Genomic DNA, 23,715 nt, shown 5'->3' with positions numbered 1-23,715 from the left:
AAGGTCGGTCGGTGGTCGAAGTGACTTTTTCTTATCTAAATTTTCCAAAGACGGGTGGACACCTGGGTTCGCTGTTACTGCACTGATAACCCGGCGCAATGGGTAAGGTGCGTCAGTGGGTGGAGGACTAACAGGCATGTGCTGAGGAAAAACAAAGCAACGGAAATGTCGAATTTTGGTGGCGGATTTGTCTTGCCTGCCCGCGGCTTGCTAGCACTGCCCCTCCAAAGCCCGCTATAATTTGGGGAAGGGCAGGGATGGGCCGGCGCAATCATTTGGTGGGGCAATCAAAGTCCCTGGAAACTGCGATCGCAAGAGCCCCATTCTGAGCCATTCTGACGAAAGTCCCGTCACTGTGAATTGCTGAGTCAGACGGCGGGAAACATGCCGGCATCATCTCTTCAGCACGCATTCTAGGGGAGGTCTGTGCGTTGTTACGCATGAGATCTTGATCTTGACGCCGTGACGGTGAGCTTCCATTTCTTGGCTCCAACGGTAACAGCGGGCAGCAACGACCCCGGCGACACAGGGGCATTCTGTAACTGACGACCAGAACCCCAGGACCAAGCAACAGGGCATCCATTGTCCATCTTCAGCCTTGCCCAGATCTAATCCCCATCGATTCTTGGCTTCCTTCTAGTTCCGTCCGTCTTGGACTTGCTCTTACAACTTTGGCGACACCTTCGAGTGTCCAACTTCCACTTACACGGCATTGCTTTACTGGCTCCTCCATTACATCTCACGAACCTACATACAACAAGCCCAACTTGCGACGAAACCGACGGCGATCACCTCAACATCTCCCTTCTTCCTCATGCTTCCATCCGACCCTTGAGCTTCAGCTCCCGTCTCTGTGCGCCGACGTAACCACTCACCCACTCTACCTGACGCAACCCTCCTTGATCTCGAGGTCCGTCTGACGAATCGGCGCATCACATTCTGTACCACCCGACAACTACCGTACTCGACGGCTTCGCGGAACCTCAGCTTGTACATCCAGCCGATCCATAGACGCCAACCCTTTTGCGACATCTTGGACCTCGAGACCATCTGGTTCGAATCGCAAACAATCGAATTGTATTGCATCGCATTGCTTCTCTATATTGCTATCACGACAACTCTGCTTCCCCTAGCCACCAGTTCCGATCCTACATAACGTCTCGACATTGATGTCATGACTCGAGATACTCTTCGCCCAGCCGACGGCAGCCATAACAACAGCCCCGAGCTAGACATTCTGGCCGGCCTGTGGGAGGAAGCGCGCTTTGCCAGGCTACCATGGGACGCCCCTGAGGAGTTGAGAGAGTTGGTGGAAGAGATTGACAATCCTAGGAAAGTATACGCTGTTCACAAGGCCAGTCGCAGGCACAACTTCCAACTTCTGGTCCAAAAGTACATCTTCCAACTACGCGAAGGTTGCGGTAACGAAAACTGTACAACGCCAACATGCTTCAGCTGCCGCAGGAGGCTTGCTGGCCGAGCACCCATCCGACGATACAATACCACGAGCGCGAGGATACTGGCCATTTACCTGGCGAGCCAGGACAATCCTGAGAATGGACTGTGTCCTGGCTTGCGCTTACCAAAGGCACCACCGGCCGCTCTCAATTCTCTTCGTTTCTCACCAGCTCCCAAACCTTATCACATCAAGGGGCCCAATGTTGCTGGCGACACAAGTTCACTCAAGAATACAGGAGCCGGGAAAGGACACAGGACACCGAATAATGACAGTGGGAAGGACAAGGAACGACCAAAAAGTCCAGCACAACATGCAGAGAAGGCAGAGCCAGCTTTCACGGTGCTAGAGAGGCCAAACCGAGCAGATTATCGATCCTTTGCCGCAAATGTTTTCGGAACCGTCGCTGTCAAGATGGTGGAGTGGCTTACCCCGGCTGCCATGGAGGAGATGTCACGCATTGCGAAAGCTTACGAGACAAGCGAGCCAACAATCCCAAAAGATCGCCAAGTTGGGGCGCCAAAAGCCTCAAAGAACGAGTCGCCAGGCCAACAATCGAGCGCTGGACAAGTCTTACCGCCCGGCACCATCAAGGATGCTAGGCCCAAGGAGCTGGAAACGAAGAGCGATGGAAAGCAAAACGAGGACAGCGAGAAAACAGCAGTCAAGGAGGTGAAGCCAGCAAGCGAACATCCAAGCCAACAGGGACATCGTCCTAATGGTCACCGACGGAATTCGAGTGCAAGAGTTCGGGCACCAGGATCCGGCCCGAAACCCAAGCGCAAACTGTCGATCGACCATTTTACCACTGATACTCGCCCCAATGGTTCCGCAGACAAAGGATTGCGAGGTCTCAAGGCTGCTGGCTCAACACTCACGCGCCCAATCTCCCAGCTTTCGTCGGCCGGCTATTTCGATCACGTCAGCTTGGAGAAGATGCCTCCCAAATCTGCCGATCTGAGACCCAAGACTGGCATTCGCGGGCAACTCGATGCTTCCAAAAGTACCGAGTCAAACCACCAGTTAAAGGTAGCCTTCGATTCCGGGGCTCCTGGTGTTCAAGGAGAAAGACGAGCAGGTGACGTCGAATCCGATTCCGAGGATGATCACATACTTCCTCAGACTTTGTCAAGGCTCGATCCTCGTGTAGTCGACTTCATGTGCGATGTAATACAGGAGGACGGCACCGCCGAAGGCCACGTCCTGGAACCACGAGCAGTAACCAAATTCCACAAGGGTTATGCGGACCAGAGCAAGGCGCTCGAGAGGAAGCTTGAACCCAAACGCGCTCGTTCACCCAACATGAAACTGGAATGGAAGCTGTTTGTAGAGCAGTCTCTCTTCCATGTCTTGAGTGATCCACATCAAGCTATCCGATCCTTCACCACAAATGGCCAGCTCTACGATTCGGAAACGCTATGGTACTGCATGTTACGCATGACACGAGTTGCTCCTTCTCTGGTCTTCCATAGTCTATGGATGGCTGCTGCCAGTCTGTTCGCTCCCCCAAAGGCGCTCCAGTCTCTTCGTTCGCGGACTACGAAGCTTTTCCCCAAGTCCGAAAAGGCTCTGTCAAACGAGGAGGCTGGTCGGCTTCTGTCCATTTGCTTGCACGCCTTGGTCGCTGCAGCCCCGTTGGTCAATGATGATAGACAGCTGTATGACATGTCGAGAATAAGGGCTCACGGTTTGATATTTGCTGGCAGTGGCTCGCCAGCTGCTCAACCCACTAATCTGTGTCTTCAGTACGAGGATGCCTTCTCTGACGAACTGGCCCTTCGTCTTGCTAAACGGGTTCTTGCAGCCATCCCCACACGTCGTTACTATGATGAGCTGAAGAGATCCAACATTGCAGACGATGATGCCAAAGAACACGACGTGCTTAACCCCCTATTCTCGCAATTGGATTATCTGAATGAGGATCCTTTGTACATCATCAACTTCCCCTTCTTCGACCGCACCATTCATGAGACGCGCGTTCCTATCCTTTTGCTTGACTGGGCGAGAGCTGTGATGATCAAAGAGTGGGATGGTAACCCCGAGGTGCCTGGAGATGGGCCCTTTGGTGGTGCCTTGGCCCTCGTCGATGCTATGCGTATGTTGCCCCGACCACTGTTTCTTATGTTACGCTAATACTAACGTGCCTTTCAGACGAAAAACGTGAGGACCTCCTGCTCGGTGACGTTCAGTTTCACTCCAAGTATTTTGCCGATCGGTTGGACGTAGTGGAGGCGCCGGTCAACTGGCTTGCGCACGCTTCGAACCGGAAGAAGCTGCATTTGCTAGATTTTCCCTATCTATTCGACAGCAACACGCTCGTGGGCTTCTTCCGTGCCATCAACCTTTCTCGCATGAACCGCTATTACGAGCAGTCGGCCTCGATTCAGGAGAGATTTGAGGTTTATATGGGAAGATCCAGCCCGATGAATGAGCACCATAAAAGGGTCCTCTTTGACAAACTCAAGATTGCGAGTTCCAAGTACCTCATCCTCGAAGTTAGACGTAATAGGGTCATAAGGGATGCTTTCGACCAGCTATGGCGGCGAGAGGAGCGGGAACTCATGCGGCCGCTCAAGATCCACCTTGGTGAACATGCTGGCGAGGAAGGTTTCGACTCTGGTGGCGTCCAGCAGGAGTTCTTCCGCCTTGCCATGGCAGAGGCCTTGAACCCTGACTATGGCGCGTTCACGGTAGACGAGAGAACCAAGATGACCTGGTTCCAGCCTGGGTCTGCGGTGGAGGAATGGAAGTTTGAGCTCATCGGACTGCTCATGTCTCTGGCCATCTATAATGGTCTCACCCTTCCAGTCACCTTTCCCAAGGCGCTTTACGCCAAACTCCTTGGCGAGCCCGTTACCGACCTCGACCACATAGCAGACGGCTGGCCTGACCTTGTCAGCGGGCTTACCATGCTCCTTGACTGGGACGAAAAGGAAATGGGCGGTTCCGTCGAAGACGTGTTTTCTCGCACTTACGAGTTCTCTGTCGAAAGCTTTGGCGAACAGGTGACCAAGCTTATGACACCTCCACCCCCGCCCATCTGCTCTCGAGGGGGCAAGTTGGCCGCCGAAACGGACGCTTTCTCTCGGGAAGAACCCTGGCCTCAATTCTCTCCCGCCTTCCGAAGACTCAGTGACGCCTCGTCTACCGCCTCCACTGTCCGTTCCGAAGAAGAGGCACCGCTCGTCACAGCCGCCAACCGCGAGCAGTTTGTGTCTGATTACATCCGCTACCTGACCGATGTCTCCATCCGTCCACAGTTCGAGGCCTTTGCGCGCGGCTTCTGTACCTGTCTCCACCCCAAGTCCCTGTCACTGCTCACCCCCTCGCTTCTCCAGTCGCTAGTCGAAGGCGTGCAGGAGATCGATATCAACGAGCTCCAGCGGTACACGCGCTATGTCGACTGGGACGCATCCCACCGGACCGTCCGCGATTTCTGGAGTATCGTTAAGAAGTACGACGACAAGATGAAGAGACGGCTGCTGGAGTTCGTCACAGCCAGCGACCGCTTGCCGGTCGGAGGCGTCAAGAACCTGGTCTTCACCCTTCAGAGGAACGGCAAGGAAGATTACACTGATGTGGACGATGAAGATGAGGAGGAGGAAGATGATGGTCCGTATGACAGCGATGAGTGGGAAGTACAGGGTGAATTCAGCTCCGACGAGTATACTTCCGAAGAGGAGGAGGATTTCTGGGGGCAACGCGAGGAAGAGGAGGAGGATAACGACGGGGTGAGGCGAGGCGAAGTCGTCATTGAAGATAGTGGCGAGAGCCACGAGAGTCAAATTCGGTCCCAGGCTCACAGCCAGCCCGCTCCTGAAAGTCCAACCACCACCAACAACAACAACACCTCGGCAGAGGATGACGCAAGACAGCAACAACAGGAAAACACGCCACCGCCGCCGCCGCCGCAGCAGCAGCAGCAGCAGGAGCAGCCGACGACGACGCCAGCGCAAAGAGCCCGTACTTCCTCGTCGGCCAATGGACACAGGAGACGCAGAAGCGTAAGAAGTTCTCATAGTCATGGTCATCGGGAAAGGCGCGCTAGTGCTCGCAGCGGCACCGGAGAGCAACAGCTTGAAGAGCAAGCAGCACCACCAAAGGAGAAGAAGAAGAAAGCACCGAGGTTACCTACCGCTTATACGTGCTATGGCATCCTTCTGCTGCCGGAGTACAGGGATAAGGAGATGTTGAGGGAGAGGCTGGCTATGGCGTTGGAGAATGCTCAGGGTTTTGGGTTTGCCTGATCTCATGTCTTTGTCACTATCTCACTTTGGTTCGTGGTCGTGGTGATGGTGGAAGGAGGGATATGGTGGGGGTTATACATAATGGGTAAGTAGCAGCGATATATCACGAGTGGCGAGCGGGACCTTTTCAAGCGGGTTAATCGGCTTCTGGGGTAATTGGGGAGTGGGTTGGTAGGCTGGGAGGAGGGGAGCATGTATATACGTCACGGTAGCGGAATGGGAGATGGTATGGGACAAAGCGTTTTCTTGAATCTGGATTTCTTTTTTGAAATTTAAAATCCTTTTGATTTATCTATCCCCCTTTGCTCGCATATTTTCTCTTGGCCACAGATACTACTTGTATCTTCACTCACCCCCCCGGCTCCCATGTCCACAGGTATGTCCCGTCAATTTAACCTCCACTCCATGTCCCACTCTCTGTCCATCCATCCCTCTCATTCTGCCCTACCTCCTTGTCCTCCTTGACCTCCTTGAGCGGCTCCTTGATTTCCCCCTTCTTCAGAACCTTTTTCTGCAGCAGAACTTTTTTCGTCGGAGCCTTATCCTCCTCTGGGTTCTTCTTCTCCACCTTCTGCTCCTTCTTCTGCTCCTCCTTCTGCTCCTCCTTCTCCTTCTTCTTCTCCTTGTCGTTGTTGTTCTTGTTCTTGCCCTCGTCATTGCTCCCCTTACAATAAAAATCCGTATTCCCCTTCCTCCCCCTCCCCCTCCCCCTCCCCCTGCCCCTGCCCCTGGTTTTATTGTTCTTGTTGTTGCCCTTGTACTTCTTTCGCCTTTGTTGCCTTCTGATAACTGAATCCATGTCCTGTCTTGCGCTCGCGAGGTTTTTTGCCATTCCGATTCTTTAATTGCCAACTCGATCGTTTTGGACCGGAGGTGGTTGTTGTTGGTGGGGAGATTGGAATTGGCGGTGGTGGGACTTTGCGGGGTTTGGGTTTGGGTTCCAAGAGGGGGATATTCTTCTATTGTTTTTGGGGGAGGGGGATGATATTCTTTCACTTTTGTGGAGGGAGGGGGATATTCTTCCTTTTGTTTGATTATTTTAATTATCATTTTGGGAGGGGGAGGGGGGTGAGGTGAGATGAGGTAATCTGGTTAGGTACCTGAGACAGTAGAGCTTGTTACCTACCTAGGTATGTTGTTGAAAGAGGAAGCAAAGGGAAGAGTGGGAGGGAATGAATGATAGGTAGGCAAGTCAAGTGTCGTTCTGACGCTTCAGAAAGTTCCCTCAAAGGGTCGGGCGGGGGTGGATGGTGAGTGAGGTGAGGTTGATTATGAAGCTCTCATGTCTGTCTGTTGTCGTTGGCTGACCGGGCAAGGCATAGTTTTATACCTACCTACCTCTGGTATAGAATAACTGGCTAAATGACTGATTGATTGATTGATTGATTGCAACGGTGATGTGGTCTTCCACTCACTTTCATTACTCATGTCGATTGACGAGCGTCATCGAGGGAAGCAAACTTGCGATCACGCTGAGCCGATGACTAAACTGACCCGGACATAACAAATCTGGTATACTGCCTGTAGGTAAGGGAGAGAGGGCCACCATGACTGTTCTCACGCCATTCAGACTCACCTTCATAACTGAATCACAATAGGACGACGATGCCCGGATACATGTAGCTGGCTCCTACAAATGCATGAGGCTTGGGTTCATACGTACCCACTCTTCAGGTGGATTGTCAGGCAATTGAGTCATAAATGATGATGAGTGGTGATAAGGGCTGGGGATAGTAAGAGGGTGTGTAATAGGGGGGGGGGGGGGGAAGGGTGAGGATAAAGGTGGTTTTGATGGGCATCGTGTCTCAATAGCCGTTGACGGAGTCTACTCGGGGTGAACTTGAGGGGTGTTGAGGGCGGTGATTGACTCCCGGATGGCTGACGGTGTGGTCGTGAAGGATGTTGGTGGTGATGCTCGGTGAGGTTGTTCAACGTTCACGGAACAGGAGGATGTTGATCTCGAGGTCCGTCCTGGTGAGTAATCCCCGAGAGCACAGTTGTATGAGTCGTCACTAATGGCTTGTTACCTCTACGAAAGTTCTTGGGCCATTGTTAGTGGACTAGGTGGTGTGTACGACAAACGGGCGAGGGCGGTCATTCAGGACGACTTGACAACAAGTCCATTGTTGGCTTTACAAAGAAGTTCTTTGCGAGAGTCGAGATGGCGTTGCCCTGTTCACGGTGCAGAGGTGGCATCACTGTCGACAGAACAATGCTCTTTGACAAGATCTCAACAAGTAGACTATTTGAATGGCGTCGTTGTGTTGTTAAACGACCTAGCATAGAGGTAGGTGGCCATGATTCACGAAGTATAATAATCTGCCCCGTCTTCCTCGACTCCGGAACCAGGGTAGTTCAATACACGCCTTCGAAATACACTGCTGGGAACACACTTCTTAAACACCAGCTTATGCCATACGACTATTATCCGCTACTAAGTACCAACCATGGGTAACTCACTTGACTGGCAGAACCTCTCGGTGTGGGAGCTTGCGCAAGCCACCAAGACAAAACTCTCGGCCCTCCTCGTGGATCCAGAAACCCAGATGTTCCACAGCTGGCTCTTCGATACCTTGAATGACTTGGACGTCTACAAGAAAGCTGCCAAAGAGATCCGCAATAACCCTCACACAGAAGATGCCGTTCTCGATAAGCTGGTCCGCCACTGCCACAAGGCTGCGTGCCCGTGTATAAGCCCGGAGACTCGTGAGGCTCGCAAGAGCGTTCTGAGGGTCTTGTTCCAGAATCTGGATGTCCATTGGCTGGCTAGCCTTCTGGATTTGAAGGACCACAAGAAGAATCACCCGCTGGTCAAGCGGTTTAAGGAAGAAATGAGGAAGAGACGGCGTGAAGAACGTCGGCAGATGAGAAAGATGCCCCTGGGTGCCCCTAAGAATACACCCACCTCTAGTTTGGAGGCTGAGGTTGAAGACGACGGCGAGGGCGATGTTGCCGAGGACGACGTTTCTATTTCTGACTCTTTCTATGAACGAGCTGCTGCCAATTTCTCTACCTGATGAGGCACGGAGAATTTCATTACTGGAACAGATGAAAACGTACAAATCACCGGAGAGTTAAGAGAAGGATATATGTGGTAATCTATAGATCTGACTTGAGCTTGGGAAAGGTTAGGAAGGGTAGGAACTGTATTAGTAGGGGTTTGGGGGGCGGGCCAATAACATCTTTTTATTTTCGAGTAAATTGGCTAGCACACTCTGACAATATCTCATACTCTCTTTCCCCAAAACCAATCATTAGTAAGTCCAGTTGCACGTGTCAGTGAACCCAATAGTTTTATTTCCAAGGGATTTGTCCTTACTTAATGTGTTGATTTAACAAAGAGCCTCTACGCGCGCGCGGGATGACGGACCCTGTTCGCAGAACAGGGAATCTACAAACGCCGGTGAAGAATGGAATTCTTTGACACACAGCGGCAAGCACCAACTGAAGTGCTTTAACGAGTATCCGAGACATAGGCGCAACCTATACTTGCATATATAAAGTCGGTTTTTGCGAGAAATGTCTCGCTAATATCTGCCAGGACCTCGATAACTTATGAACTTTGACTTTTCGAGAACAAAACTACAATCATGAATACAGCCGAGAGTAAGCCTCCGCCATACTCCCACATACACACACGTTGCTAGCGCCATCCAGTGCTGTAAACAGGAACATCAAAACACCGACCCAGACACAAACACAGATATTGCAAATCTTGAGGGTGAGGGCCGCGTGAAGGACTCTAAAAAGGTATGAAGTTCGGGGCCTAAATCCACTTTTTGGAAGAAAATGCCGCTTACCATCTTTCCATTTAGACCGCCGCACCGGCGAAGGATGGTACAAACACTCCGATCTTTTCGCCGTTTCCTGTAGCCAAGGCAGATGCCGCGGCTGGTGTCACACGGACATTGCCCACAGTCCAAGTGTCACACGGACATATGCCACACTGTCAAACGAGCATATGCCACACTGTCAAATGAGCATATGCCACACTGTCAAATGAGCATATGCCACACTGTCAAACGAGCATATGCCACACTGTTAAACGGGCATACACCACACTCCTGGTGTCATACGAGAAAGACCTACATGTATGCAGATTGCTAGATGCCTTGGAGCCTTAGGTGACAAAAGACCCGTACATACTAGATAGGTACCGTTTCCCTTTGGCATAAGAAGGCCTTGAAGCCCAACCTTCCTCTAGAGGTTGAAAGGACCAACAAGGCCTTCGAGACCAAAGTAGTTTATCAGCGGAATTGAACTACTGTTCCAAGCCCAGAACACTGCCCTTGTCACAGCTGGTGTCAAACTTCGAGATGAGATTTTCTCGGAACACCGCTCAAGCCATCCGGGCGTGTTCGCAAATCACCAGTCAACTTATCCATCGGAGGAACTGACCAGGACCGGCGTCAGACCGAAGAGCAGAGACGCGCACCTACAAAGAATCCGCAAGAGATGACGGTCAAGGCAAAGGCTTTGGAAAAAGCGACCTATATCTCGAATGACGATATTGTGCGACACCTTGAGGGAATCAAGAAGCTGGAGGCTAATACCGATCTGATAGGTTTAACAAGACATCGTGAGATCGTGGAGATGCAACTGAAAGAGGAAAAGGAAAAGGAAAAGGATGAAGATACACGTAATCAGAAGAAGATCGATGCTCTGAAGGCTAGTCTGGAAAACTTGGAGGCTGAAAGGGAAAAGCTCTTGACTTTGGCTGGCTATCCGGCCACGGAGGCTTGAAACAGCAAATGACCCAACTGGAATGTGGGTTGGGGCTGGGGGAAGAACTTGGGGTGGTGATACAGTTGATAGGCCTTGAGAAGATCAGGCAGAATTGAGAGCAAGAACAACTGTTGTGTTTCGAACTAAAGTAGAATCAGGAATACTCGAGAATACACCGAGAAATCAAACTTTGCCCGGTGGCCGCCTCCCGTCATTTATTTTCCGGATGTTGTACCCTCACTATGCCTGCCTTTGCCAACGGCACCACCAGTTGTGGTGCTATCATTTTCACCATCACTGCCGCGGACACTACCACTACCGCCTGAATTTTGGAGACCAAACGCTTGCCTCTGTGGAATCTTCGTAGCCGAGGTCGGTTGTTGTCGGGTGACATAGCTGGTCTAGGTTTTTGTGGGGTTGTCTTTGCTTTTGTCTAATTTCTGGACGAGTTCTGTTTGGAGCAAATGTCAAAAGTTATGGAACTACATTGTGATGAACGACGAAAAGGCCAGAGATAATTACGACGAACCTGCTTTACCGACCGATTGCTCACTAGCCAAGTTCTGGCAATGGTGATTCTGGTCGATACCGATGTCCCAGGAAACTGGCTGAAGCACGGCTGATGAATGAGCTACCCACCCGCTCACTAGATGCGTCATTTGGAAGGCATACCTTCCGTGTGACCTAGCACATCGGTGCCATAAATGCGGCTCGTCTGTTCTTTGACTCGAAGCAAAATGGCGTAGCCGCTTGACAGGCGACAGGCCACGCCAACAAGCCCAAAGTAGAATAAAGAAAAAGGGAGTACCGAATCCATCAGCGTCAACAACATGGGGGCCTGGGTCATAATGGAATATTGAACGGCGCCAAACAATGTCCTGGTGTACCAACACGCGCTTTGGACTCACCAAAAGTTAGCTTAAGAAACACGTAACATCATGTAGATCTTGATGATAACTAACAGTTGGGCTTTGGGGTTCATGGGAAGCGGGCGTATAGCACAAAGGAGGGCGACTGGAGGTATTTTTGCCTTTACGATGTTGGAAGTACATACCTCTATAAATCCACAGTATTTGCTCGTGTGGTCATGAAAATAACCATGGACTGATTCCTGTCTTCATACGGTCAGCGAAACACAAAACCAGGACACTCAGAGAATTGAGACACCCACTAGATGCTACCTCACATCACCCTTCTTTTCTCACCGGCATAACCCACACTTGTCGAATGCATACCGTGGATATTGGTGACCATTTCATTTGTCGTCAACAACGGATTGAAGCAAAGATGTCATCAACCCCTCAGAGTCTTCACGGTGCCTCCTTCAAGCCATATAAGGAGGACAAAGTTGTCCAGGACGAAGCCACATCAGTCATCACGGAAGCCCAGAAGCCATCTGAAACACCTATCTAAAAACCCCAAACTGTCTGCCAGCCGTCATTGGACTTGCCTGTTGAGCCAGATCCAGAGAGATGTTTGGGGATCCACAATACTCCACGAGTAGACACAATGGAGGATCAGCCAAAGGCTCGTGGGGGTACGGACGTATCCTTCGAACGTCTCTCTGGGCCCGCCATACCGGAACTCGCGACAAAGAAAAAGACTCCTGGGGAGTTCAAGTTTGAAGATGATCCGATTGTTTCGAAAGTCATGACAACGGATAAAACGCTGGATGATATGCTGTTGGCAGGCCAGCACTACTTGAAAGAGAAAGCGTTGGAAATTGGGGATATCATACAGAAGCAAACCGATGAGATGGAGGCTATCATCCAGAAGCAAAGGGAGGAAGAGAACAGGCTGCTAGAGAGAGCTGATATTGAGGCAAGGAAAGTAGGAGGGAAGAAGGGAAGGGGAATATTGCGTATGCTTGCTGTGTCACGACGACCGCGGACCAGAAATGTCAGTTCTGCGTGTTTGGTGAAGGGGAACGGTCTGTTCGCTTCAGTAAATGGGTTGAAGCATGGACAAGCGACACCTAACACAAGATTGGGCGAATCGGGGGGCGAGTCTGGTACCGGGACGTCACCGAAGACGATAAATTCGTGTATGCACTTTCGGACGTACTTCAATTGCTTGTAGAGGGATTGTGTTCGTTAAGGAGAGCAGGCTCGTGGAACTTCTGCGGTGTGCAAAACTGTGTGGTTCAAAAGATTTGCGAAGTGTGGACAGAGTGAAAGTCGAGCGACATGTCCGACAGCTCGGATCTGGGACGGGCAAATCTGAACCATGAGACACCTTCTCTCACATTACTTTCCGCATGATCTTCTGTTAAGATGTTAGTTACTGGTAGGAGGAAGTTGATGGGCTGGGTTGGGATTAATCAAGGGCGGTACAAAGACCCGAAACAAGCACTAACACCACTGTTGGATCAATCCCTTGACTGTGTAAAAACTGTAGACCCAGGGCATGGTAGAAGCACGCAAACGAGGGACAAGATGTGTAGAATTTGATGGAGAAGTTGAGGTGTGGACTGATGGACAATGGTTGTAGGCTTGGTGCGCATGCCACCCAATGCGAGGGTTCTACAAGAGATGCCACGCGTAAATCAAAACTGCTTTATTTGAAAGTTCCGATGATTCCTTTGATGTTGCCGCCCGAGTGCCAACCTGCCGATTGTGGTTGCGTGTTGGCACCAAATGCGGCATGCGGGATCCAACAAGCAGCGGCATCCCTTTGGCATGCCCCGCCAGCACAAAGCCAGAACAATGGAAAGACCGAAGCGCCAACTTGCCAACATTCATCAGTTGGAAAATGAGGCGCCCATCCAAGTGGAATTTTGTGAACGGATCTTGACTTGGCGGTTAACGGAGGAAGCGAGAGGCGAGTGATGGATATATGGCCTTTTCGCCCACCATCTCCACCACCCTTCGTTCTGAACCCGCATCACACCGTATAGTGACCGACCCATACAGAACAAAAGAGACGCCAAACAAGCTTGCCACTCCAAAACCTCTACCCTTTTTGCTCCGATACATCTTGATTCTCTGTCACCTTCGCCTATTCTAGTCCGCCCGAGACCCAGATCTCGTCATGTTCTCCCTCTTTTCCCAGCTTCGGAAGCTCTTTGGGGCAAAGCCCCTAGCCGACGAAGCGACCGACTCAATTGAGGTCAAGTCAGTCGAGACAACTCAAACAGACACCTCCTACTCCAAGGAGGTCGGCCATCAACAACCCCCGCCAGCCCCAACATGGGCCATCCCTCTCTGCGGTCCACTCCTCAGCAGACTCTTGTCTAAGAACGACACCTCCAATACTACAACCAACCTCAACGCCAAGGGCAAGAAGGACCTCGAGAAGGACGACTTCGTCATCATCAACCCCTTCACCGAAGATGATTCCTCTCCAGAGGAAGAGCCAGTGCAGACTAAGGAGAAGCTCCTCTGCGACTTTGATTTCGAGAACCGACCTGGAGGAGGAAGAAAGTTCGTGATGGACTTGACGAAAGACCTGGACGAGATCGTCGACCCGAACGAAATCATGTTTCTTGTCAACTTATTGGAGACACTCAGGGACGGTGTCGCCATGGATGCTCTCATGCGTCCGTCGACTCGCTTCTCGGGGGATATGATCAAGGTTAGAGCCGCGAGGTGGGCGGATAAGGTGGGTGAACAGGTGGATGAATATCTGAAGGTTGAGAAGGAAAAGGTTGAGAGGATTCGGAAGAAGGCGGAGGATCTTAGTGAGGAGGAGGATGATAGGGTGGTTTGGCAAGAAGCGGTTGATAGGACATTGAAGGACAGAGGGGTATTGAAGGCCATTCCGAACATCGAAGGTTGATGATGGATAATTTGCGTGGAAGGTCAGGCTGTCTTGGGGTTTGTGTCTTCAGAAAGGAAGGTTCATCTTTGGGTGGAACGAATTCAGATAGGGTGTTGCATCTGGTATTGTTCTCCTTCCCTTATGTTTTCTCAAACTATCTCCCTCCCGCAATCATGATAGTCAAGATTACCTGGGCGAGCAACTCCCCGTTTCCCGTGCGTCATCCGTCTGTTGAACATGGCTGGCCATGTTTTCCACGACTCGCTTACATGCTGATATGATATCTTGCAAGTTATCATCGGCCCTCACGATACCACTCTCCAGTGCCCTAGCCATCTTGTCCAGCTCTGCGAATCTCTTGTTGTAAACATCCAACACCTCATCGGTTTCATTCTCTTGGCATGCTTCGAGAGCCTTTGCGTTTGCAACATCACGTATGCGTTCGAGGTCTCTCAACTTGACCCGGGCAAGCAGTTTGGTAGCTGGGTCGGCCGGCATCTTGGTCTGTACAAGTAGCACGTTCCAGCTGTGTATTAACTTGCTGTATCAGTGCCAGCCATTTCTTTTCGGTCGCGGACTTCCCCATTTCAGCATAAATAAGGATCCGGTGCAGAGCCAGGGGGTGTCTACTTATTTTATAACAGTTTCGCTTTGAATATCGGTGGTATGCTGCCTTGAGGTCTTCGTAACCACAAACGCGATCTATCACATTGCTCATCGCATCATCGTGAGTTATCACATTGCTCATCGCATCATCGTGAGTTATCACATTGCATGCAGACACAAAGTCATTGTTGCCGGCGGTATGACCAAGACAGCTTCCTGGCTAGTCCCTCAGATGAAGCGGTCGAACTTGAAGACCGATCAGTTCGTGCCACAGGATTCAAGAATTCCAAAGTTAAGCAGGTCGAATAGAGCACTGAGGACCGTTTTGAGGCGAAGTGATGGGTGCGCCCAAGATACAATAGTGTTCGTGGTGATGCATCGGCATTCTCCATTGTCAACCTAGGAAAACCACACGGTGTTTCCGCAATCCACGACTTGAAAATCGAATACGATTGCGAGAGTTAGAACTATCGAACATCATTCAATAAACTGTCTAGATATGAGAGTGACTGTTGACCCTGTGGCATAATTTATTTCGGAGTGTCTTGGTAGTGTTTCTTTTGCTGATGTGACAAGGGCAGTGTTCTGGGCTTGGAACAGTAGTTCAATTCCGTTGATAAACTACTTTGGTCTCAAAGGCCTTGTTGGTCCTTTCAACCTCTAGAGGAAGGCTGGGCTTCAAGGCCTTCTTATGCCAAAGGAAAACGGTACCTATCTAGTACGTACGGGTCCTTGTCACCTGAGGCTCCAAGGCATCTAGCGATCTGCATACATGTAGGTCTTTCTCGTATGATACCAGGAGTGTAGCATATGCCCGTATGCCACCAGGAGTGTGGCATATGCTCGTATGCTACCAGGAGTGTAGCATATGTCCGTGTGACAGCTGACTATGGCCGAGTGGAGCCCACACGTTCGCCAACCTCGACTGGGAAAGAACCAGGAATCGACGGTTATCATGTTAGTGCTCAATGTTTCTTGTCGCTTTTCGTATTTTTCCTCATATATTTCACCATTTGTCTAGAGCAACTTGCCCTCCTGCAGTCCGTGTCCTTCCTTATTCAATTTCTTCCATTTCGCTGGCACTCTTTCCCCGGGATTCTGGTCCTGCCACCTGCAACCGCCAACCACCCTCTCCACTACTGTATATCCCTTCAAGTTCCTTGCACCTCTCTATCTAAAATCTTCGACTCCTGACTGCTCATTCATTGTACCCGCTCTAAGTCAGTTAGCCCTCTCAATCTCCTCTTCAAGCTCCTTCCTTGCCTTATCTATATCGATACTCCAGCCATATCCAGCGTAAGACACCAAGCTCTTCACTTTCCAGTAAATCGACGAAACCAGGCTGTCTCGGGATGTCTTGCTCCAGAGACCCCACAGTAGCGTCTGGCCCATTGCGCCGACCGCCGCAACTTGGGGGTTGGGGTCCTGGGCGTACGACTTGATGTTATCCTCGTATATCTGGGTCATTGTCATAGAAGAGGTCATGGTGAAAGTTGTAAGTTACGATACGAACGTAACTTTTTTTTCTTTCCCGGGAAGGATGCTTGTTGAGTTGGATTTAGGAGTGGTGAATGCTGTGTTGATAATATTGGGACTCCTGAGCTGGAATCCGAGGATTCTTATAGTCGGAAATTCTGGTCGAGCTATTCAGGGTCGAGTTCTCCGTGGCTCACCATGCTTTTCGCGAATATTACTTGCATCACTCGAGTAACTGTAGGCTTTAACAAATTTACCTGATGACCAAACCATGTACTTGTCTAGATGTTGCTGGTCCCAATGACATGACGGTTTGCCTCAGGTGGGTGATTCGACTGACAATTTCCTTCTACAGTTTTTCGAGGAGTGATGCATCGGTACCCAAGAAGGATGAGCTACGAAGTACTCAGACGAGCCAAGCCTGGTTGGAAATTTTGGTGTGAAAAGACAACCGATAGTTAGCCTGATAGTCCTAATGCGACTAACACAACATCAGTAAGATACTCGATTCAGCTACGACAAGCAAAACAAACAGTGACATATTCCAGCCCAAATAAGGGAACTAAGTTCAACACGACTCACAAACATTTCCACCCGTGCAGCCCTTCACAAATGTCCTCGTACGCGACATGCCCGTCCACGCTCACCAAGATGTACGAAGATGAAATCCGCGCATATGCGCTCGACGCCAACCCCACAATTGCGAAAGTCGGCAGAATGGGCGAGTCGCTGTCACACGGACATTTGCCCATAGTTCTGGGTTAGGGTTGCCGAGGCTTAGCAGAGTCTCAATGCCTGACATCAGCCTTATGAATGCCCGGCGACCGTAGGTCGCGAGGCTCAACCTCACTTTGACCAGACCCTCAACCACCGGCATTGCTTACCTAAGCCCCTCCCGACGCCATCAGGCTAGCGAGTCAGCTATCGAACTGCCGACGACGCTAGTAAGCGAGATGAGGCAATCCCCAGTCATCACAGAAGCGATCACAGCAACCGAGCAAGAAGCAGGGCGACCGAACGAGGACGGGCGCCAGAAGAAGGAAGTAGAATGGTTGAAGACAGTCAGGAAGATCCACATGTATGAAGATCGCTATATAGATACCCTGAGGCCTCAAGCAACAAGACTCGGTACGTACCTCAGTACGCACCAAGCCTCTTTGTATAAGAAGGCCTGAGAACTCAGCCCTCGTCTTGAGGGTTAAAAGGATCAACAAGGCCTTCGAGACCAAAGTTAATTATCAGCTGAATTGAACCACTGTTCCAAGCCCATACTCTGCCCTTGTCACAGTCGCTACTGTGGAAGACCTACTCCAAGCGTAGTCGAGAGAGCCTCGCGTCCACGATTTACTACAAGGTGAAGTCCTCGGCGGATTTCATCAAATATGGCATAACCAGTGTTGATATTCCAAAGGCAAAGAAGCAGCTCGATGAGGAGATTTCAAAGGCTGTTTAGATGGGAAATAAGTACCTTAGGTAGCCATGATGAGGAAAGGTAACGAAGACTCTATATTTTAGTCCAAGAAATATTATTGGGGCGACGATGCCCTTGCTTATTTGATTAGATGTTGCTCATCCTGAAGACAAAACGGCTTGCATGTAAATAGGTACCTTACGCAACGGCATCGTAACTCCAATCGTGTTTCTTAGGTACCACACTATCAAATGGTCAAACGCATATGCCACACTGTCAAACGTATGCCACACTGTCAAACGAGCATATGCCACACTATCAAATGTTAAAAACGGCATATGCATAAACATACACCACACTCCTGGTGTCATACGAGAAAGACCTACATGTATGCAGATTGCTAGATGCCTTGGAGCCTTAGGTGACAAAGACCCGTACATACTAGATAGGTACCGTTTCCCTTTGGCATAAGAAGGCCTTGAAGCCCAACCTTCCTCTAGAGGTTGAAAGGACCAACAAGGCCTTCGAGACCAAAGTAGTTTATCAGCTGAATTGAACTACTGTTCCAAGCCCAGAATACTGCCCTTGTCACAGATAAACTACTTCCCTCTCGAACCATCCTTACCCAACTCTTCAACACATCACCATCACAATGGCTTCACCTCAAGATCAGCCCGTCCCCTCGGTCGAAAACTCCTCCCTGGTCCTCTATCACCCAGGCGACTTCGATACTGTTATGACCAACAGCGATGATGCTATCCCCAGAAGTTTGGTCCAGGTTACCAACCCCCTCCCTGGCTCATCACTCTCCATGACCAATTCGCGGCGGCTCACGCCCAGGTGCGCGAGATGACCCTCTCCGTAGGGCACGAACACACCAGAGACCTCACGGCCCTCAAGGAACAATACGACATCCTGAGGAAGAACTACGCCACTGTCACCACCCTCTTCGACGCTGGTATCGAGGCCTCTCAAGCCCAGATCGCCCGCTTGGAGCAACAAGTCCAGCAGGCTAGCTCCCGCTTCGCCTCAGAGGTGTGGACTGCCATCGCTCAATACGGCGAGAAGGACGAAGAACGCCAGAAAGCCGTTTACCACCTTCGTGACGCCCCAGCCAAAAGAACAACAGCCACGTACGGCCGCCGTCTCAACCAAACGCAAGAACGCCGACCGTGAAGAAGAGGGAGCTGAGGCCCTCGATGACGAAGCCCAGTTCAAGAAGGCCAAAACGGCCGCGATCACCAGAGCCATACAGACCATGGATATGGACCAAGACTCTGACTCTGATTTTTGAATGGCCACCATGAAGCACCACATGGATCACCTCGGCCTCACTCTGGTGTCAACCCCGTCGTTTGCACTCTGAAAAGGCTGAGCTTTAACGACGACGAGACAGAACAACTCCGAAAGAAACCCTGCCCTGAGCCTCACTCCGGCTCACGACCAATCGTACGAATGACCCTGCTCTATAACGACGTGGAACATCCTGTTCGCGTCCTTTTGGACCCAGGAAGCTCGATCCCAGTCATGTCATTTCACCAAGCACGCGTCTGGAAGCTTCCCTTAATCAAACGAGCCAACATCCGCACCCTTATGGGCTTCAACGCGGCGGTCGACACGATGGGAGGACGATACTATACCGAGGCAGTCGTATTACGGCACCAAGAAGATCACTACACCCGCCTCAATTTCGAGCTCTCAACAGTGGATGACGAAATTGCACCAGCTCGATCGTCCTTGGGCTTCCCCCCACCATCGCCATTGCCAGCATCCAAACCAAGATTGACGCCGCCATTGCAGCAGTCCCCAAAGAATTTCGAGCCTTCCTCCCCATCATGAGCGAGGAAGCCGCCATGCGAATGCCAGACCACCAGCCCTGGGATCACAAGATCGATATCATCGACGACCAAACGCCGCCTTGGGGCCCTGTCTTCGCTATGAGCGGGCGAGAGCTCGACGCCCTCAAACCCTGGCTTGACAAAATGCTAAAATCAGGAAGAATCAGAAAGTCCACCGCCTCATGTGGCGCCCCCCTCATGTTCGTCGATAAAAAGGATCCCGACGATCCTCTCAGACCGGTAGTCGACTACCGAGCCCTCAACAGAATGACGGTCCCCGTCCGGCACCCCATACCGCTCATCACAGAGCTTCAGCATGCCCTCAGAACGGCCAAGTTCTACACCAAGATCGATCTCAAATCAGGGTTCTTCCTGGTGAGAATGGCCAAAGGACATGAATGGAAGACAGCGTTCCGGTGCAAATACGGGCTCTTCGAGTACGTAGTCATGCCCATGGGATTGATCAACGCGCCTTCAACCTTCCAAGCCATGATGAATCACCTCTTCATGGACCTCATCGACGCCGGCGTCCTCGTCTACCTCGACGACATCCTGATATACGCAGACACGGAAGAAGAACATGACCGCTTGGTTTTGGAAGTCATGAAGCGGCTGTCAGAAAACCATCTGGCTGTCGCACCCCAGAAGTGCAAATGGAGGGTACAGAAGGTTGAATTCCTAGGCTACATCATTTCCCCAGAAGGCATTGGTATGGCTGATGACAAAGTGAGAACAATTCTGGCCTGGGAGCTTCCCAAAACCCTGAAGGAATCACAATCCTTCCTGGGCTTCGCCAACTTCTACAGAAGGTTCATCAAAGGGTTCTCAACGCTAGCCCAAGCCATCTCAAAAGGTAACGCCCTGGATCGAAAGCTTTGGAAATGGACCGAAGCAATGACCAACGCGTTCAACGACCTCAAGAGAGCCTTCGTATCCGCGCCCGTCCTGGCACATTTCGACCCCGCTGAGCCAGCAATCATGGAAACCGACGCTTCGGACTTTGGGGTTGGAGCAGTACTCTCTCAAAGGAAAGAGGATGGCAAGATTCACCCAGTCGCGTTCCATTCGCGAAAGATGTCGCCAGCCGAGATGAACTACGAGATCCACGATAAAGAGCTCCTTGCCATCGTCGACAGCTTCGAACGATGGAGGATCTACCTCGAGGGGGCAAAGCACAGGATCGAAGTCTTCTCCGACCACCAGAATTTTGCCTACTTTACCCACGCCAAAGTCCTCAACCGCCGCCAAGCCCGATGGGCAATCCAACTGGCCAACTTCTGGTTCATCATCAACTACCGACCCGGCCATTTGAACGGCAAAGCTGACGCCCTATCCCGTCAAGAAAGCTTCAAACCTGAGAAAGGGGAGGTGAGGACCAGCCGATCACGACGGTCCTGCAAGAAAAACACTTCTCATACTCGGAAGGAAGCAGTTTTCTCTTGTCAAAAGATAGGCTTTGCAGTGTCTCTACCCCTCGATGGAATGATGAGTTTATCAGGCAGCTCAAGGAAGCAAGAGTCAACGACCCGGTATATATGGAACAGTTCCAGAAGGACGCAGACAAAGACTTCAAGAAGTTCGACAATCTCCTCTACCGAAAGAACCGCCTTTGGATCCCCACCAGCCTTCAGAACGAGGTCATCAACTCAGAACACGACACTAAGGTCGCCGGTCACATGGGTATGGATAAAACCATGGAGCTCATCACCAGGAACTTCTGGTGGCCCAAGATGGAGGAATCAGTCAGGGAATACGTCCGCGGCTGCCACGAATGCCAACAGAACAAGCCTCCTCGGCACTCCCCGCATGGTTTGCTCCAACCCATGGAACTCCATTACGCCCCATGGAAGTCCGTTGCAATGGATTTCATTACGGATCTGCCCCTTTCCAACGGCTGTGATTCCATTTGGGTTATGGTGGATCCCTTCACAAAGATGGCCCACTTCATCCCTCTTAAGGTGGGAGAAAAGACAACAGAAGACCTCATCAAGATTTTCGCCCGCTCATACTGGCGATTGCACGGGGTACCATTGGACATCATTTCTGACCGTGACTCCCGGTTTACGGCCCATCTCTGGAAGGATTTCCTGAAGCTCGTCGGCATCAAGAGTCGAATGAGTACAGCTTTCCACCCTCAGACCGATGGCCAAACCGAACGGCTCAACCAGATCCTCGAAATGTACCTTCGTGCCTTCGTCAACTACGAAATGAGCAATTGGGAAGATTTGCTAGCCACTGCCGAGTTCGCATACAACAATACCATCTCGTCGTCGACTGGTATCTCCCCGTTCTACGCCAACTACGGCTATCACCCTGCTTCACACAACCCCCCTGACGGCGCCCCTCGCAACCCTGGGAGTCGCCTTTACGCCCATTGGATGATCCAGGTTTACGAGCACGCTCAGAAACATCTCAACCGCGCCCGTCAGAGGATGAAGGAGTGGGCGGATAAGAAACGAACGGATGCACCGGTCTACGAGGTGGGACAGTTGGTCATGCTGAACGGTAAGCACATCAAAACCAAGCGCCCCTCAAAGAAGCTCGACAAGAAGCTTCATGGCCCCTTCAGGATTTCACAGGTGATCTCCCCTACCGCTGTCCGGTTAACCCTGCCCAAGACATGGCGAATCCACGACTCCTTCCACGTCTCGCTCCTGGAACCCTATCGCGCTGGCAATCGGGAGATCCCCGATCCTGACCAGGTCTTGCGAGAGGCAGCCCCAGCGGTATCAGAAGACTACGAAGTCGAGAAGATCGTGGATTCCATGAGGGCTGAATCCAAGGTGTTATACCGAGTCAAGTGGGAAGGATGGAACAAAGCCAGTGATCTCACATGGGAGCCATGGGAGCACTTCTACACTGACGGAGCGAAGAATCAGGTCATCGCCTTCCACGCGCGGCACCCAGAGAAACCTCGAGACCCCAATGTCCCGACAAACTAACTCCTCCACAAGATCCCACCACTGTCCGGCTTACCTTGCCCAAGACCTGGCGTATCCATGACTCCCTGTCGGACCCTTACCGCGCTGGCAATCAGGTAGCCCCTGACCCTGACCAGGTCCTGCGGGAAGGCAGCCCCGGCTGAGTTAGAATCTCTCTATGTCTCGCTTGTCGAACCCTTACCGCGCTGGCAATCAGGTAGCCCCTGACCCTGACCAGGTCCTGCGGGAGGTAGCCCCGGCTGAGTCAGAAGACTATGAAGTGGAAGAGGTGCTGGACTCCTTGAAATTCGAAGGCAAGGTTAAGTATCGAACGAAGTGGCAAGGATAGAAGGAACCAAGAACTTGACTCCTTGAACAAGGTTAAGTATCGAACGAAGAAGCAAGGATAGAAGGAACCAAGAACTTGACATGGGAACCATAGGAGCACCTCTTCACTGATGAAGCAGAAAGCAGAAGTCATTGTCTTTCACACCAGGCACTCAGACAAACCCTGAGACCCTAACGTCCCAACGAACTAACCCTTCTACGGAATCCTACCGTCAAAAGCTAACGCATGTTCGGCTCGAGGCGAGCCTTGGAGAAGGGGGAGCTGGCCACACTGTCAAACGAGCATATGCCACACTGTCAAACGGGCATATGCCACACTGTCAAACGCAACGGCATCGTTAAACGGGCATACACCACACTCCTGGTGTCATACTCCAATCGTGTTTCTTAGGTACCCCTAGATAGAACTGTGTGGAAGCATCACGAAATACCTCTACGACAACAAACATGATTGTGTATATCCACGGCAACTCAGTCGCGTATCATCACTTTCACTTACTCCAGACACGTCTATCGTCCATGGCTGAACCGAATGAACAATGAGGCACCGATTCGACAGTTCTCTGGTCCTGGTGCTTTGTTACTTCCTTGTTGGCTTGGCGTTTCCTCACTTGATCGGCCAGTTATGCCACATCTAACTCGTCCAACAACCCGTCAATTGCCCTCGGCGCCAACGTGATCTTGCCGCCCATTCAATAATGACCCGTTACTGTTGGTCATCTCGCATCCCGTGTGTTTTGATACTGAGGAGCAAAGCGCTACGCTTCAAGGTCATGAATGAGTCCTCGAAAAGCTTGGTTGGTGATGGGAGCCTGGCTGCTGTAGAAGGTTGGTGGTTTTCATCGACCAAGTTATTCAACTTCTTTTCAAGTCTTGAATCTCTGGCGCTAACTGAAATTGGCGAACCGTGACTGACATGGCATATCGA

The 23,715-nt window shown here is 51.2% G+C and overlaps 7 protein-coding genes across 7 annotated transcripts; 5 read left to right on the top strand and 2 right to left on the bottom strand.

Moving 5' to 3' along the window:
* Window positions 1-1,174: 1,174 nt before the first annotated feature.
* On the top strand, window positions 1,175-5,703 carry SMAC4_01086 (uncharacterized protein; the record flags this gene model as incomplete). Its single annotated transcript, XM_003350146.1, has 2 exons — window positions 1,175-3,551; window positions 3,608-5,703. 2 exons carry the CDS (start codon window positions 1,175-1,177, stop codon window positions 5,701-5,703), a joined length of 4,473 nt encoding a protein of 1,490 aa, XP_003350194.1.
* A 391-nt stretch (window positions 5,704-6,094) lies between these two features.
* Window positions 6,095-7,402, bottom strand: SMAC4_01087 (uncharacterized protein; the record flags this gene model as incomplete). The annotated part of the gene is made up of 2 exons (XM_003350147.3): window positions 6,095-6,505; window positions 7,367-7,402. The coding sequence occupies 2 exons, from the start codon at window positions 7,400-7,402 to the stop codon at window positions 6,095-6,097; spliced, it is 447 nt and encodes a 148-aa protein (XP_003350195.3).
* A 748-nt stretch (window positions 7,403-8,150) lies between these two features.
* On the top strand, window positions 8,151-8,720 carry SMAC4_09845 (uncharacterized protein; the record flags this gene model as incomplete). The annotated part of the gene is made up of 1 exon (XM_003342552.1): window positions 8,151-8,720. One exon carries the CDS (start codon window positions 8,151-8,153, stop codon window positions 8,718-8,720), a length of 570 nt encoding a protein of 189 aa, XP_003342600.1.
* A 1,438-nt stretch (window positions 8,721-10,158) lies between these two features.
* On the top strand, window positions 10,159-10,446 carry SMAC4_07138 (uncharacterized protein; the record flags this gene model as incomplete). The annotated part of the gene is made up of 1 exon (XM_003345805.1): window positions 10,159-10,446. The coding sequence occupies one exon, from the start codon at window positions 10,159-10,161 to the stop codon at window positions 10,444-10,446; it is 288 nt and encodes a 95-aa protein (XP_003345853.1).
* A 2,687-nt stretch (window positions 10,447-13,133) lies between these two features.
* Window positions 13,134-14,398, top strand: SMAC4_07137 (uncharacterized protein; the record flags this gene model as incomplete). The annotated part of the gene is made up of 2 exons (XM_003345804.2): window positions 13,134-13,206; window positions 13,451-14,398. 2 exons carry the CDS (start codon window positions 13,134-13,136, stop codon window positions 14,203-14,205), a joined length of 828 nt encoding a protein of 275 aa, XP_003345852.1. The 3' UTR covers window positions 14,206-14,398.
* A 1,616-nt stretch (window positions 14,399-16,014) lies between these two features.
* On the bottom strand, window positions 16,015-16,278 carry SMAC4_07135 (uncharacterized protein; the record flags this gene model as incomplete). Its single annotated transcript, XM_003345803.1, has 1 exon — window positions 16,015-16,278. The coding sequence occupies one exon, from the start codon at window positions 16,276-16,278 to the stop codon at window positions 16,015-16,017; it is 264 nt and encodes an 87-aa protein (XP_003345851.1).
* Window positions 16,279-21,194: 4,916 nt separating this feature from the next.
* On the top strand, window positions 21,195-22,460 carry SMAC4_14104 (uncharacterized protein; the record flags this gene model as incomplete). Its single annotated transcript, XM_066091775.1, has 1 exon — window positions 21,195-22,460. One exon carries the CDS (start codon window positions 21,195-21,197, stop codon window positions 22,458-22,460), a length of 1,266 nt encoding a protein of 421 aa, XP_065947764.1.
* Between the last annotated feature and the right edge of the window lie 1,255 nt (window positions 22,461-23,715).

The sequence above is a fragment of the Sordaria macrospora genome, chromosome 7, assembly GCF_033870435.1.
Source record: "Sordaria macrospora chromosome 7, complete sequence".
NCBI classification, from domain to species: domain Eukaryota; kingdom Fungi; phylum Ascomycota; class Sordariomycetes; order Sordariales; family Sordariaceae; genus Sordaria; species Sordaria macrospora.
Note: the sequence above shows the minus strand (reverse complement) of the source record. Positions and strands in the feature narration are given on the sequence as shown.